Raw genomic sequence first — 16,230 nt, forward strand, 5'->3', positions numbered from 1 at the left:
CCAGCAGTCTGGTGAAAGAGGCTCCCATCCCAGATGAAGAACCTTTTTGTCCATGGTTCCAGGTATTACACCCCAGATGGTAAGATGCAGTGACCAGTCATTGAGTTCCGACATGTCTGGTTTATCGCCATATGGAGGTTTGTTTGGAGGTCAACCGAAAACTGGGTTGTACTTTCCTAAGCAGCTGGCGCCTATGTTCTCAACTGATGGGGTAGGTGCAGTGACTGTAATGCCGCGTACACATGTAGCCGACTATCCGACGGACTTAGACTGGCGGACTTCCCGCCAGACTGTCCGTCTGACTTTCCGAACGGGCTAATTGCCCACACACGGCACTTTTACAGCGGACTAATACGGCGGACTAAGTCCGCCGTACTATCCGCCCTACTTTTGAAATGAACGGACTCGCCCACACACGCGGAGGAAAGTAGGCGGGGCCCGCGAAGGAGACGCCGCTGGCCCCGCCACCTGGTATGGACTTAAAGGGGAAACCCAACGCCGAAAAAAATCGACGTGGGGTCCCCCCCAAGTCCACAACAGACCCTTGTCCGAGCACGCTACCCGGCCGGCCAGGAAAGGAGGGACAAGCGAGCACCCCCCCCTCCTGAGCCGTACCATGTGCCTTCAACATGGGGGTGCCTTGGGGAGGGGGGGCCGCGTGGCCCCCCCACCCCAAAGCACCTTGTCCCCATGTTGATGAGGACAAGGGCCTCTTCCCGACAACCCTGGCCGTTGGTTGTCAGGGTCTGTGGGCGAGGGGCTTATCGGAATCCGGGAGCCCCCTTTAATAAGGGGGCCCCCAGATACCGGCCCCCCACCCTATGTGAATGAGTATGGGGTACAATGTACCCCTACCCATTCACCTGTAAAATAAAGTACAAAAAAAAACACAACACACAAGATAAAATAATTTATTGCACAGCTCCGGGGGTCTTCCGTCTTTGGGGGTCTTCTCGCCGGACTCCTCCGCTATCTTCTTGTAGCTCTTTTGCTAGCGGAGGAGCCCGGCTTTCTTCTTCGTCGCCGCGGCCTCTTCTTCCGACTTCGGTTCTTCTGCCGGGCCACCGCGCCTTCTTATAGCTCTTTTACAGGCGGTGGCCCGGTCTTCTGTCGCCGCCGCCTTCCGTTCTTCTTCTTCTTCTCCTTCTTCTCCTGGAGATGTTGACTCGAAGCTCTCTCCGGCCGCAAATAAATTATTTTATCTTGTGTGTTGTGTTTTTTTTTTTGTACTTTATTTTACAGGTGAATGGGTAGGGGTACATTGTACCCCATACTCATTCACATAGGGTGGGGGGCCGGTATCCGGAGGCCCCTTATTAAAGGGGGCTCCCGGATTCCGATAAGCCCCTCACCCGCAGACCCCGACAACCAACGGCCAGGGTTGTCGGGAAGAGGCCCTTGTCCTCATCAACATGGGGACAAGGTGCTTTGGGGAGGGAGGGCCGCGCGGCCCCCCCTTCCCCAAGGCACCCCCCATGTTGAGGGCACGCGGCCTGGTACGGCTCAGGAGGGGGGGCGCTCGCTCGCCCCTCCTTTCCTGGCTGGCCGGGTAGCGTGCTCGGACAAGGGTCTGTTGTGGACTTGGGGGGACCCCAAAGCCGATTTTTTTTTTTCGGCGTTGGGGTTCCCCTTTAAGTCCATACAAGGTGGCGGGGCCAGCGGTGTCTCCTTCGCGGGCCCCGCCTACCTGGAGACCCGCTCGAAATGAGCGGAATTTTCTCCGGGCGGGAAAAGTTTGTTCATTTCAAAAGTACGGTGGACTGGCACACACACGGCCGGATTGTCCGGCAAAATGCGAGTCCGGCGGGAAGATTGGAGTGCAAAACTACTTTCTAAGTCCGCCGTACTTTCGAGTCAAAAAAGTATGCCGGAGGTTACACACGGGGGGATTGTCTGGCAGACTTCAGTTTGCCGGACTTTTCCACCCGCTTGTTTGATCGTGTGTACGCGGCATAACGTGAACTTCAAAAGGTCTACCACAGGGTTCATGAGTTCCTCCTGGACCCTGACACAATAACCAGTTTACATTCTTTCCAACCAGGTGACTGGGTCATTGTAAAGAAGCTTGAGGGGCGAGACAACTGGATCCACACCAGCCACTGCATGAAGCTGCTCAACTACACCAAAGGATGAGGAGTATCTTTGTTTATATTTTTATCTTGGTGTATTCTCCAAATAGCTAAGAAAGCGAACAGGACCAATTGCTGGGTCTACTCTGAATCTCAACCGAGCTTTAGTACCCCAGTGATGACAGCGGTTCATGCTATATATGATGTCCATGTTGGTATGAGGAGTTTTGACAAACTAGTATAAACTCCAAACAAACACTTGTCAATAGAACTTAACAATACGTTTCTAGAGGATAAAATTACCATAGTTATAGTTTTAACGATAGCTCTGGTTCTTGCCAGTTTGGGTATCAGGAGAACTAGGTAGCCCACATGTGTGCTTCAACTTTAGTTTGGTATTTATGTGGTTCTACATCTTATAAGGTAATTCCCCCTAATGCAAGAGGTTCATTCATTCGTGTGAAATTCGTCCCAGCATCTTATGTCGCGGACGATCGTGAGGATCTGATGAGGCAAGAAGGTAAGAATGGCAGGAACAGCTAGAAGGGAATTGTTTACCAACCCTGACTGGGTCTGGGCATGGTTTCCTGCTTGTACAAGGGTGTGGGCTTGAGCTTATGAAACGATTGAACAATTTCTCATCCAGTGTGGATGGGATGTTAAATGTAACTGTTGAAACTACAAGGAAGATCCCACAGGAACAATGGCAGATCAAGACCCTTTTATTAAAAGATGGCCCATGATTATCTGTTGGCGTCAAAGGGGGGTTCCTGTGAATTCATAGGTAAAGATTGTTGTACCTGGATCGGGGATGCTAGTGACAAAGTTCAGGCCCATATGGATAAGGTTAGATCCCAGCAAGGCAAAGCCAGAGCTATAGCTAGTGAAGGTTGGAATCTTTTCAAGGGTCTGGGAATCTGGGGATTTTTTTTATTTTTCAGAGGCTCATGGTTGAAGGAAGTAGAGGTATATATACTCATCTTTTTTTTTTTTGTTTCTATTCCTTCTATATGCCGCAGTGAGGTGCTACTGTTGCTTGATTGGACAAGCAAACAGAGCCTGAGCAGATCTTCCTTGCTGAGATGAGACTCCCTGAAGCCCAACTCACGTACAAGACATACAGTGCCTTGCGAAAGTATTCGGCCCCCTTGAACTTTTCAACCTTTTGCCACATTTCAGGCTTCAAACATAAAGATATAAAATTGTTATATTTTGTGAAGAATCACCAACAAGTGGGACACAATTGTGAAGTGGAACGAAATCTATTGGATTTTTGAAACTTTTTGAACTAATAAAAAAATGAAAAGTGGGGCGTGCAAAATTATTCGGCCCCCTTGCGTTAATACTTTGTAGAGCCACCTTTTGCTGCGATTTACAGCTGCAAGTCGCTTGGGGTATGTCTCTATCAGTTTTGCACATTGAGAGACTGAAATTCTTACCCATTCTTCCTTGCAAAACAGCTCGAGCTCAGTGAGGTTGGATGGAGAGCGTTTGTGAACAGCAGTTTTCAGCTCTTTCCACAGATTCTCGATTGGATTCAGGTCTGGACATTGACTTGGCCATTCTAACACCTGGATTTGTTTATTTGTGAACCATTCCTTTGTAGATTTTGCTGTATGTTTGGGATCATTGTCTTGTTGGAAGATAACTCTCTGTCCCAGTTTCAGGTCTTTTGCAGACTCCAACAGGTTTTCATCCAGAATGGTCATGTATTTGGCTGCATCCATCTTCCCCTCAATTTTAACCATCTTCCCTGTCCCTGCTGAAGAAAAGCAGGCCCAAACTATGATGCTGCCACCACCATGTTTGACAGTGGGGATGGTGTGTTGAGGGTGATGAGCTGTGTTGCTTTTACGCCAAACATATCGTTTTGCATTGTGGGCAAAAAGTTCGATTTTGGTTTCATCTGACCAGAGCACCTTCTTCCACATGTTTGGTGTGTCTCCCAGGTGGCTTGTGGCAAACTTTAGACGTGACTTTTTATGGATATCTTTGAGAAATGGCTTTCTTCTTGCCACTCTTCCATAAAGGCCAGATTTGTGCAGTGTACGACTGATTGTTGTCCTATGGACAGACTCTCCCACCTCAGCTGTAGTTCTCTGCAGTTCATCCAGAGTGATCATGGGCCTCTTGGCTCCATCTCTGATCAGTCTTCTCCTTGTCTGAGCTGAAAGTTTAGAGGGACGGCCAGGTCTTGGTAGATTTGCAGTGGTCTGATACTCCTTCTATTTCAAAATGATCGCTTGCACAGTGCTCCTTGGGATGTTTAAAGCTTGGGAAATCTTTTTGTATCCAAATCCGGCTTTAAACTTCTCCACAACAGTATTACGGACCTGCCTGGTGTGTTCCTTGGTCTCCATGATACTCTCTGCGCTTTCAACAGAACCCTGAGACTATCACAGAGCAGGTGCATTTATACAGAGACTTGATTACACACAGGTGGATTCTATTTATCACCATCAGTCATTTAGGACAACATTGGATCATTCAGAGATCCTCGCTGAACTTCTGGAGTGAGTTTGCTGCACTGAAAGTAAAGGGGCCGAATAATTTTGCATGCACCACTTTTCAGTTTTTTATTTGCTAAAAAAGTTTAAATTATCCAATAGATTTTGTTCCACTTCACAATTGTGTCCCACTTGTTGGTGATTCTTCACAAAAAATTTAAATTTTATATCTTTATGTTTGAAGCCTGAAATGTGGCAAAAGGTTGAAAAGTTCAAGGGGGCCGAATACTTTCGCAAGGCACTGTAGAGGACTTCTGACCGACCGGCCTTCATGTCCTCCTCTAAGTCATCCCTCCTTAACAACAGAGTCTACAAGTCAAGTTGTGTTATGAACTCATATGGACTGTAAGGACTGATTCATTTCCAGGTGTAAGAAGAAGATCAAGATTCATCGAGGGACACATGGGAGCATATGACAAAGAGGAGGGGCCATGGTGGAAATTTTTATTAATGTATGTTGTCAGATGTCCCCCAGTGTCAGTTTTGCTGTAATACGCTATAATACTATGTGTTCACACATACAGAGATTGGTGGAAGACTATTGGCTGCGGAAACCTTCCCGTGGACACGGCAGATCTGTTTGCTCTTTTAAGGATGTTCGTGTATGCCTCATCAAGATACTGGACTTACGCTCTTAGTAAGCAGATCTGTGTACATGGGCATAACCATACAATATTATGGCCCACTGAGCCATGATAGAGTACGGCTCGTGTCATTGGTAGCAGTAGGAGTGTGCACACAGTCGTGTGCAGAGCCATGTAAGTAGTGTTCACAAGAGGCTTGCCACATGGCTCTGCACACGACCATCTGCACACGTCACTACTGGAACTCTATTTAAATATATACATGTATGTGTTTGGTTCTTTTGAAAGAATACAAGTGTCTGATTGGCTGATTCTGATGCAACCACCTTCCGTTGTTATTCATGTTTACAGTATAAATAAAATGAGCTGCTCATCCTAGAGAGGATTCTGCTAAGCTCAACGTGATGCCAGCATCTATGTCTGTGTTACTTGGAGATATACAAGCTCGCTTTTCCCAGCATTATACAAGAGAGCTCTATTTGTGCATTTTAAACGCAAATAAATGATTTGCTTATAGGAGAAGCTGAAAATTTCCATTACAATACTCACAGTATATACACTTTTTTTAATAATTTAGCAGGGCAGGTCCACACTTGGGTGTGGATTCTCATCCTTCTAAAACCTTATCTTCCTCATTCGGCCAGCCACATTACCACCTCCTACACCTTTCTGTTCCAGGTAAGAAAAAGGGGGGCAGCTGCAGCACAGAAGGGTTTTCACCTTAATGCATTAAGGTGAAAAACCTTGCGACTTTACAACTCCTTTAAAGAGGAAGTAAATTTCCCTCTAATGTTTGTACCTATAGGCAAACCTATAATAAGGTTTACCTATAGGTACTGTAAATATCTCCTAAACCTTTTAGGAAATATTTACTGTATACTGTGCCGATGACATCATCGGCACATGCGCTCTGAAGAAACTGTCGCTCGTGCCATTTCTTATGAGCCTTGTACCGTGACCAGCAGCTCCCGTGGGGAAGACGGGTGAAGATGAATGTGGCCTCCAGCGGGGACGATGGCTTTGTTTGCAGGTAAGTTTCACATAATGTGCTAGTATGTGATGCATACTAGCACATTATGCCTTTACTAAAAAATGTCCTAAAAAAAAAGAGGCAGTGTTTACTTCCTCTTTAATGGATCACTTGATCTGTTTGCTACCATTACTGAATGAAGGAGGTTATGCGCCAAGGGGATATCTTGACGTTTTATTGGATAAAAGTGAGTGTGTGTTTTTAGTTATATATTGACTGTGTGGCCACATTTTCGACATTAATAATAATCAGTATTTTTATGGGGATAAGCCTTTGGCGGTGTCCATGTCAGCTTTCTTCTCTCTGTGATGACATCAGGCGTATTCTTTGGAAAGATGTAAAATTTAATTACCCAGTTTTTTTAGGTGAACACTCCAGACCAAAACGAAAGAGGAAGAAGACCTAAAATAATTTGCCCATCACATTCTAGACTGAGACACATTCTAGAATCCCAGGCATGTGTAAAACTGTTTTTTTTTTTTAGATATACTAATTTCAAATAAAATAGTTGGATTCAAATCATTAGTGTGCCATTCATTTTCTTCTAACCTTCTGAGATATGATATAAAGGACTTTCCTGAGGCCTCTGTGTGCACTGTGAGTGTAAATCCACTTTGGATTCAACATCTTCTCAAAGTCTTTATTGCCATCTGTGTCCCCGTAGGGTAGGATGTCCATAAGGTCACTGTGACATGAAGTGAGAGGAAAGCTCACTAGAGGCACATATAGCACTAAAATCACATTAAAACCAATACAAAGATAAGAATGCAGTTTGAAGCTCCAGTGTTTTCAGTCCAGTGATTCCACACATGCTGAAGGGTGTGCCATTTTTTTATCCAATTCCCTATCCAAGGGTAAAAGTACGGACCCACAGCACATTAAGGGGCTTCCCAGATGATGAGGGGGTCTGTTTGAGAGGAGCTGTTTAGGAAAATGTAGTTTTGTAACGCCTTCCCTACCTCAGACCTGAGTGATGGGTCCTAGAGTAGTGGCTCATTCATTCGCCAGGACATAGGGGGTATGTGAGGAGATGGGGTGTCTGGGGGGAGGGGTAGGTGAGGGGGAGATGGGGTGTCTGGGGGTAGGTGCGGAGGAGATGGGGTTTCTGGGGGGGTAGGTGAGGAGATGGGGTGTCTGGGGAGGTAGGTGAGGAGGAGATTGAGTGAGGGTAGGTGAGGAGGAGATGGGGTGTCTGGGGGGGTAGGTGAGGAGGAGATGGGGTGTCTGGGGGGTAGGTAAGAAGGAGAGGAGGTGTTGGGGGGGGGGAGGTGACGAGGAGAGGAGAGGGGGTGTCTGGGGGGGAGACAGGTGACGAGGAGAGGGGGTGTCTGGGGGGGAATAGGTGAGGAGGAGAGGGGTTGTCTGGGGGGTAGGTGAGGAAGAGAGGGGGTGTCTGGGGGGTAGGTGAGGAGGAGAGGTGGTGTCTGGGGGGGTAGGTGAGGAAGAGAGGGGGTGTCTGGGGGGTAGGTGAGGAGATGGGGTATCTGGGGGGTAGGTGAGGAAGAGAGGGGGTGTCTGGAGGGTAGGTGAGGAAGAGAGGGGTGGCAGTTGGGGGGAGATAGTTGAGGAGGAGAGGGGATGTCTGGGGGGGAAATAGGTGAGGAGGAGAGGGGGTGCCTGGGGGGTAGATGAGGAGGAGAGGGGTGTCTGGGGGGAGATAGATGAGGAGGAGATGGGGTGTCTGGGGGGTAGATGAGGAGGAGATGGGGTGTTGGGGGGGTAGATGAGGAGGAGATGGGGTGTCGGGGGGGGTAGGTGAGGAGAGGGGGTGTCTGGGGAGTAGGTGAGGAGAGGGCGTGTCTGGGGGGGATATGAGACGGAGGAGGGGGGGTGTCTGGGGGGGGAGATAGGTGAGGAGGAGAGGGGATGTCTGGGTGAGGTAGATGAGGAGGAGATGGGGTGTCGGGGGGAGATAGATGAGGAGGATATGGGGTTTCTGGGGGGAGAGGGATAAATGAGGAGGAGATGGGGTGTCTGGAGGGGGGGGGGGGCAGGTGAGGAGGAGAGGGAATGTCTGGGAGGGGTAGATGAGGAGGAGATGGGGTGGGAAGATAGATGAGGAGGAGATGGGGTGTCTGGAGGGGGGGGGGACAGGTGAGGAGGAGAGGGGATGTCTGGGAGGGGTAGATGAGGAGGAGAGGGGGTGTCTGGGGGGTAGATGAGGAGGAGATGGGATGTCTGGGTGGGGGGGGGGGGGGTAGATGGAGTGGAGATGTGGTGTCTGGGGGGATAGGTGAGGAGGAGATGGGGTGTCTGGGGGGATAGATGAGAAGCAGATGGGGTGGGGGGAATAGATGAGTAGGAGAGAGTATTATACCATAGCTCCCAACTGTCCCTGGTTTGGAGCAATTTCCCTCTGTACCTCATTCTGAGCTGATCTATATAGTTGTATATAAAATGTACTTTTTATATAGCAATAAGTGTTTCTCAATGCTAAACTTTATATTTAATTTCTAAAGTGCTGCATTTTTTCATTTTTAAAAGCCAATATAAAGGAATAGGAGTGGTAAAAAAATCCCTCGTGGATTTAACCTTTCTTTTGGTTAATTCTCCTTTAGGGGGTGTGACAGGGGGCGTGTCCTATGCCTTCATACGTTTGTTGGTAGGTGTCCCTCATTCCCATTTCAAAATATTAGAGGTATGAGTATATGGAAGCAGGACACTGTATTTATATGGAGAAAGGGGTTTGGTACAATGAGTGGCCACTGGCCATGCTCCGTGTATCGCTGTCAGTGTCTGTCGCGCTGTACTGAGCTCCACCCCCTCCTCCTAAGATCTTCCCATTGTTGATGTTCAGATTACAGGGTGACTCCTCTTCTTATTAGAAACTTCTAGTATCTCCAGGAAGTTTCCTCCTCCCAGTGCTGACAAGTAGAGAGGGGCGGGGCTCAGAGCTGGCAGCGCCACTCCGGCCTACAGAACTCCCAGCCAGATCTGTGCATGGACAACACTGCACGAGCAACTGCACAGCATGCTGCAGCCTGACCTACTCTGCTGACACACTGCTGCACCGCCAGAGCTGGGAGACTTCTGCACCCTGAGATTTAACCAGGGCTGGGAGACTTCTGCACCCTGAGATCCCTCCAGAGCTGGGAGACTTCTGCACCCTGAGATCCCTCCAGAGCTGGGAGACTTCTGCACCCTGAGATCCCTCCAGAGCTGGGAGACTTCTGCACCCTGAGATCCCTCCAGAGCTGGGAGACTTCTGCACCCTGAGATCCCTCCAGAGCTGGGAGACTTCTGCACCCTGAGATCCCTCCAGAGCTGGGAGACTTCTGCACCCCGAGATCCATCCAGAGCTGGGAGACTTCTGCACCCCGAGATCCATCCAGAGCTGGGAGACTTCTGCACCCCGAGATCCATCCAGAGCTGGGAGACTTCTGCACCCTGAGATCCATCCAGAGCTGGGAGACTTCTGCACCCTGAGATTGAACCAGGGCTGGGAGACTTCTGCACCCTGAGATCCATCCAGAGCTGGGAGACTTCTGCACCCTGAGATTGAACCAGGGCTGGGAGACTTCTGCACCCTGAGATCCACCCAGAGCTGGGAGACTTCTGCACCCTGAGATCCATCCAGAGCTGGGAGACTTCTGCACCCTGAGATCCATCCAGAGCTGGGAGACTTCTGCACCCTGAGATCCATCCAGAGCTGGGAGACTTCTGCACCCCGAGATCCACCCAGAGCTGGGAGACTTCTGCACCCCGAGATCCATCCAGAGCTGGGAGACTTCTGCACCCCGAGATCCATCCAGAGCTGGGAGACTTCTGCACCCCGAGATCCATCCAGAGCTGGGAGACTTCTGCACCCTGAGATCCACCACCTGAAATCCTGCTGCCCCCAGAAATTCCGAACCTCCAGCACCCTGACACTCAGATCTAGAACACAGTTGCATTTACAGATCCAGAACCTGAGAGTACTGGCAAATATCAGCAACTCAGACTAATCTGTAGAAGATCACAATGACAGCGGAGGAGATGAAGACAGAGCAGGGACCCCAGGAGATCTCCATGGAGGGGATAGACATCAGCCCAAAGGGAGACCATGGTGTGCTAAAGGTAAAGCAGTGATTGACCTTTGCCTTGTGTGTGGTTGCGTGATCTGTTAAGTGCAGACATTGAGGCACATTTAAAAAAAAAAGGGGGGGGGGGTACTTTTGTGAGGTCCAGTGGGCTTGCACTCCAGTGCTCAAGCAGTTTTTATAAATGGGCTCAACATTTTTTATTTTCTATTATTGCAAGTCCAGCTGATGTGTTTGCTGTATGGATTGTAATGGCTGCACAGTAGGGTGTGTGTTGTGTTATGGAAACATTAGGAAATGTTGATAAAGATTAGATATTGCAAGGTACAATAATCCACCAGGTGGATCCTGTACATGGGGTCCCTTGTGCAATTTGTCAGTAGTTTATTGCTAGAGCTGGAAGTCTTTGCACATGTAAAATTCTGTGAGCCCCCCTCATGTGCACAGAAAGAGAAGCACAGTGGGATTTTGCATGTGCCAACCTGGCAGAGACCCACGTTGGGTCTGAGCATTTGTGGGATATTGGTCCCAGGATGGTGCCACCGGAGCAGAGTGGGGAAGAAGAGCTCTTGAGATGGAAGGAGGGCAACGCTGGACTCCATGGACATGAAAGTATTTTTCTTTCTTTATGTACACACAGGAACAATTACCATGAAATAGAAATATAATTTTGGGTAGGTAGGCTGAAGTTCCTTTTTTTTTTTTTTAAAGGAGAATTTTGGGGCTTTAGAAAGAACAAACATGCATACTCGCCTCCATGCTGCAGCATCGGTTGCTATCCCCCGCGGCCTCTAAAGCCAGGGAACTGAGAGATCGCATGACCCCTGATCACTCAGTTCTTGGTCTCTGGGTGTCAGTCACTGCTCTCTATCCTCCTCCAGCACTCACTGGAGCGCCGGGTGGGAACGGCTGGCCCATGTTCCCTGTTGCGTGCAGAGCCAGCTGCAGATCAGGCATCTGGGTTGATCCCGACAGTATGGTAGGGATCCTTCCAGAGCCTGGAGTGGCTCTGACACAAGTAAGTGCACTCCTGTGACTCAGAAGTATTGCAAGAAAATCTTTGTCCATACTTCTCTTTTAAAGACTACCAGGCATGCAAACTGGGCAAAATTAATAATAGCTGATACACCATACCTGACACATGTACCTCAAATATATCCAAATGTTGGTCAGTATGATTCAGATGTTTGGCATTCTTAGTGTACAGTAATGCTGAAGAAATTGCAAAAATGATCTTCTTTCTTGAAGTATTTCTTCCACATCTGTGAGTTATTAGAGGTGGGTTTGCCCAAGGCCTCCATAAAGATGATCAGGTCCGCATATGGGTCAGTTATGCATGTGAGTGAGCAGCAATAAATGTTGGGCTGGAGAGAAACTGACTGCCCAACCAGGGCCTAGATCCTTCTAGAAAATTCTGCAGAGGTTCAATACATCAAGAAAAAAAGTTTATAGTGACAGTCTGGTAGCTTCTTGGTTAGCCTTGTACATCATCCCTCTGTTTTCTGGGGTTTCTTCCGGGTATTTTGTACCTCATTCTGTAATGTACTGGTAAAGTAGTGGTTTTAATCAGTGAGCCTACCATGGGTATGACTGTAGTGAGGTCTTTACATTGGGTTATGATTGTGACAGGGTCATTAGACTGTAAGCTCCTTTGGTTCAGTCAGCATTTTATTTTGCTGCCACCACTGCAAGAGTTTATGCAGCAAGTCACAAAGCAGTTTACGTGTATGAGAAGACTCAGATGGAAGCTACTATTGAGTTCTGGACCACACATTATTTTGAGGTTGAAACGTTCAAGGGCATCGTTGACCTGAAGTTAGTGTGCCTCCCAGGACACAGAGGGTGGCAGCTGAGGCTTCCTACACAGGTGTTCCACTTTGACTTAAGGGGGATCTCGCAATCTATACGTTCCTTCTGAGACTCTTAAATGTCATGGTGCAGTGACCCATCATAAATGATCTCCACTAGTTAGTGTCATGGTGCAGGAAATCAGCAAATGGACCTTTAAATATTTAAACACTGCACTTTCTAGTAGTGGGTATGCCCCAGGCCATGTAAACTGACCATACTTCATCTTCAATGCCCTTGCTGATGGGAGGAGGTTTGCACTCAAAATATCACGATACATGGCCCCATTCGTTCTTTCATGTACACGTATCAGTCGTCCTGTTCCCTTTGCAGAGAAACAGCCCCAAAGCATGATGTTGCCACCCCCATGCTTCACAGTAGGTATGGTGTTCTTTGGTTTCAATTCGGCATTCTCCCTCTCCCTACCTCCTCCAAACACGACGAGTTGACTACGTTTTTGCCCCACTGTACAATGAGGCTGGACGCTGTACCAAGTGGCACATGTGTTTAGTGCCCTATACCTCTTTGCCTCAGCCAATCAGAGGAAGATTTGTATTCATTCAGAGAATACAAAGCTGCATATGAATGGTTGCATGCTGCTCAGCTACACTCCATTTTGTTGCGGGTGTGTAACGGATTTTAACATTCCACAGCCAACACAAATTACTGTATGTATCTGGGGCTATTGTGCGCCCAGTGGGCGCTCCTGTTGGTATATGAAATAGTCTTGTTTTTGGCCAGCTTGGCCCAAATTAACTGATTAAAGCTGTATTAAACCCAAAAGCAAACCTTTTATTATATTGAAGCTTGACAATTCTTAGATGTGATGGCTGTATTTTGTTTTGTTTTTTTTCTTTTTTAGGCTTGCTTTCTTATATTTTCATCTAGTGATCCAGCCAGCAAATCTGTTTATTTTTTTTTTTTAAATCACAAGCTCTCCAGCAGAATCATCACTTTACATGGATGAGACAAACCACTTAACACTGGCAGGGATGATTAAGATGATCAACTTTTATTTATTCTTTTATTTATTCCTGCAAAACTATTTGCTGTAACTGATTATGAAGTGTAAGCTGGAGTTTGTGTTCTATTTGTTAGTGTATTTAAATCTGCTAATTTACCACTGCCCTCCTCCCTGGACTGACAATGCTCCTGTCCACTGTGCCTCCTGTTCTCATCCAGAGTTGTCTCACTAATACAGGAAGTGTATTATTGGCCAGATCACCAGGTAAAAACAAAGCAAAGAAAACAAATGCAGCCATCACAACTTGGTAAGCTGCAATATAATACATTTTGGGTTTAAAACGGACCTTCAGTCCTTCTTATATTTTTTAAAAAAATGTTCCTTCATCTTTCCATCTATTAAATCTTCTGCCCTTGTTTTAACTTTGGATAGTAAAACATTTTTTTTTTTCTGCCAGTAAATACCTTTTATACAGCCCACTTCCTGTTTCTTGTCTGGTCATTGACCTAGGCTTTTGGTTCGGTTCACACTGCAGCAATGTGGGAACCCTGCAAATCCACTGTGGGTTCCCAAATCGCATGTCTCCTGGCAGCAGTTCACACTGCCCTATGCGAACTGCTGGGAGTGTTCATTGAAAGTTAATGACGCCCGCAAATCGGTTTGCATATCTCGGTGCAAACTGCAAATGAGAACACCAACATGATCCGATTCTGCTGCACAGAGATCGCATCCGATGTCGGACATCGCACCAGTGGGAACCAGCCCTATGACATCATCTCTATCTAGAGAGATTGCCAGGAATGGAGGGGGGGCCATAAGAGAGCCAATGAGGGCTGCAGAGCTATAGGTGTGTGTCTGTGTAAATCCAGGCAGTGAACAGTCAGCAGCTTCAGCTGTCCACAGTTAAAAGGGCTGCAGCCAGACTTGCTGGAGGGAGATTTCTGCAGCATATTTGTCAAGTACAGAATCGCAGTATATATGAAATAATATGCAAAGTGGTTGGAGGGAAGCTTCAGAATGGCAAAGATTATGTGAGCAAACTGCAGTTCCTACCACTTTAAAGTGAAAATAAAGCTGTAGATCAGCTTTAGGGTTTTGCAGGAGGTTAAAAATGCAGCTCAGCCTGCAATAAACTCGCTGTCCCCTGCAGTAATCATTTTTCACCACAAGATGTCCTCAGGAATGATGCCTGGTGTCCCCTATACTGGAAGACTGAGGCCATCCCTGTGGGTGCAGGGGGCTCTTCTTTCACATTGAAAAGATGCAGAGAGCCTTTCTGATGTCATTGATATCTGTAAAACAAATAAAAAATTAATACATAAATTCTTCGGGGATTAGAGCCTGGTGTTGGTTTTTAACAGGTCTGTGATATTAAAAGAAGAAGAAAAAAATTTGTTGCGGGTTTCTATGAGGATGTAGGCATCAGTGTTATCTTGGCATGTAGGCCACAAGTTATTAATTCCTACTTCCTGCGGAAGTCCTGGACACAGATACAAGGTATTTGCTGCCCAACATTACAGTAAATGAAGTGTATGTTTTGTACACTTCAAATAAAGCTTGTACAAAACAAATAAAAAAAAAAGGGGGGGGGGGGGGGCGGTGCATGGAATCATGCACTGCCTGCCTGCCAGCCAGCCAGTCAGCAGGGGGGGGCCTAATGCAGCTACCACATCTAAATATTGTTGAGTTATAGCAATATCTTACATTTTAATACTTGTGTGTAGATGTAGTTTAAATGCATTGTCCACCTTTTTGGGAGCATGTATCACGTTATATCCATTCTTGGGGTGTAACATAAGTCATGGTCACATTCCCCAACCTCCCACCCTTAAAGGCGAAGTTCATCTCTTCCAGAAAATAGCGTATGTAGTCAACGAGGATATTAAAAATCTGTGCCACTTTGTAAAATGTTATTGTTTTACCTGTAGGCCGTTTGGATCCCCTCAGAAGCCTGCTAGAAAAAAAAACTTCCAGTTAGCAACCCCCACATCCCCATTGTTAGGGAGTGAAAATCAACCACCATGGCATCTTGGCAACAAGTAGGGGTGTGGGGGCTGCTAACTGGAAGTTTTTGACTGCATAAGCTATTTTCTGGAAAAGGTGAACTTAGCCTTTCAATCGCCTCCACCACTTACCTGAATTGTGGCTAGCTTCTCCCTGCAGACATCTGTAGATGATTGAATTTAACATGGCTCATCCTGCACAGCTGTGCCATCTCTTTACAGGTAAATGGGAAGACTACAAGTCCCATCTGCCACTGTGGCGGAGGGGCTTACACATCACACAGGCAGCAAGGTGGTGATGTCCCATGTTGATAAAGTCGGCAACCAGGAGAGGAATAAATAAAATGTCTCCATTTCATTCAAGGAGTACACGTGTTCCAGAGCCAACCTAACGTGTTTCAGCCTATCAAGGTCTTACTCATAGTCGATAGGCTGAAACACGTTAGTGTTGGCTCTGTTTGGAACATGTGTACTCCTTGGATGAAATGAGACATTTCATTCATCCCCAACTGGTTGCTGACTTTTTCTACATGAAATGACTTTTTTGTGTTGTGTGGTGGAGATTGCAAGTCAGGCACGTTGAGTGGAAACTGAGAGCTCTTGCTGGCCCTGATTGCATGTTTGGGTTGCAGTGCCATTATCTTGCATGTGTGTTTGGTGATGTCTAGAGCTGTAGGATTAATCGTTAAAGAATCGAGATAGCAATTCAACCCCCCATCAAGATCTTAAAACAGCATTTCTACAATTCAGTGCAGAGCTTTTCTCTGCTCACAGCTGTCACCATTTAAAGACTAAGCCTTTTTCTGACACTTGTTGCTTGCAAGTTAAAAAAAAAAGTATTTTTTGCTTTAAAAATCACTTAGAATATATATATTATTTTTAAAAAAAATTTTGCAGTGACCCTAGAGAATAAAATGGCGGTTGTTGCAATATTTTATGTCGCATTGTATTTGCACATAGGTCTTTCCTGACCCACACATGTGAACCTAAGTTTATTTGGCCCTAAGCCTAGTGTGTGTTTGTGTGTGTGTGTGTGTGTATATGTGTAATATATATATATAACACACACACACACACACACACACACACACACACACACACACACACACACACACACACACACACACACGTATCACATTACAGATCTTGTTCAGTTTGTACATTATGTAGTCTAAATGCTTATTCGATGGAAGAACGTTGTCATTG

General features: G+C 46.8%; 1 protein-coding gene across 1 annotated transcript in view; it reads left to right on the top strand.

Moving 5' to 3' along the window:
- The first annotated feature begins 9,065 nt into the window (after nucleotides 1-9,065).
- The window catches only part of FKBP4 (FKBP prolyl isomerase 4), a 36,376-nt gene continuing 29,211 nt past the window's right edge, over nucleotides 9,066-16,230 (top strand). The window contains exon 1 of the mRNA XM_077468972.1: nucleotides 9,066-10,246. Coding sequence (XP_077325098.1) covers nucleotides 10,151-10,246 — 96 coding nt within the window. The 5' untranslated portion in view covers nucleotides 9,066-10,150. The remainder of the gene's footprint in view (nucleotides 10,247-16,230) is intronic.

The sequence above is a fragment of the Lithobates pipiens genome, unplaced genomic scaffold (assembly GCF_037356315.1).
Source record: "Lithobates pipiens isolate NorthernLeopardFrog02 unplaced genomic scaffold, aLitPip1_a1.2 Scaffold_8, whole genome shotgun sequence".
In the NCBI taxonomy this organism is placed as follows: domain Eukaryota; kingdom Metazoa; phylum Chordata; class Amphibia; order Anura; family Ranidae; genus Lithobates; species Lithobates pipiens.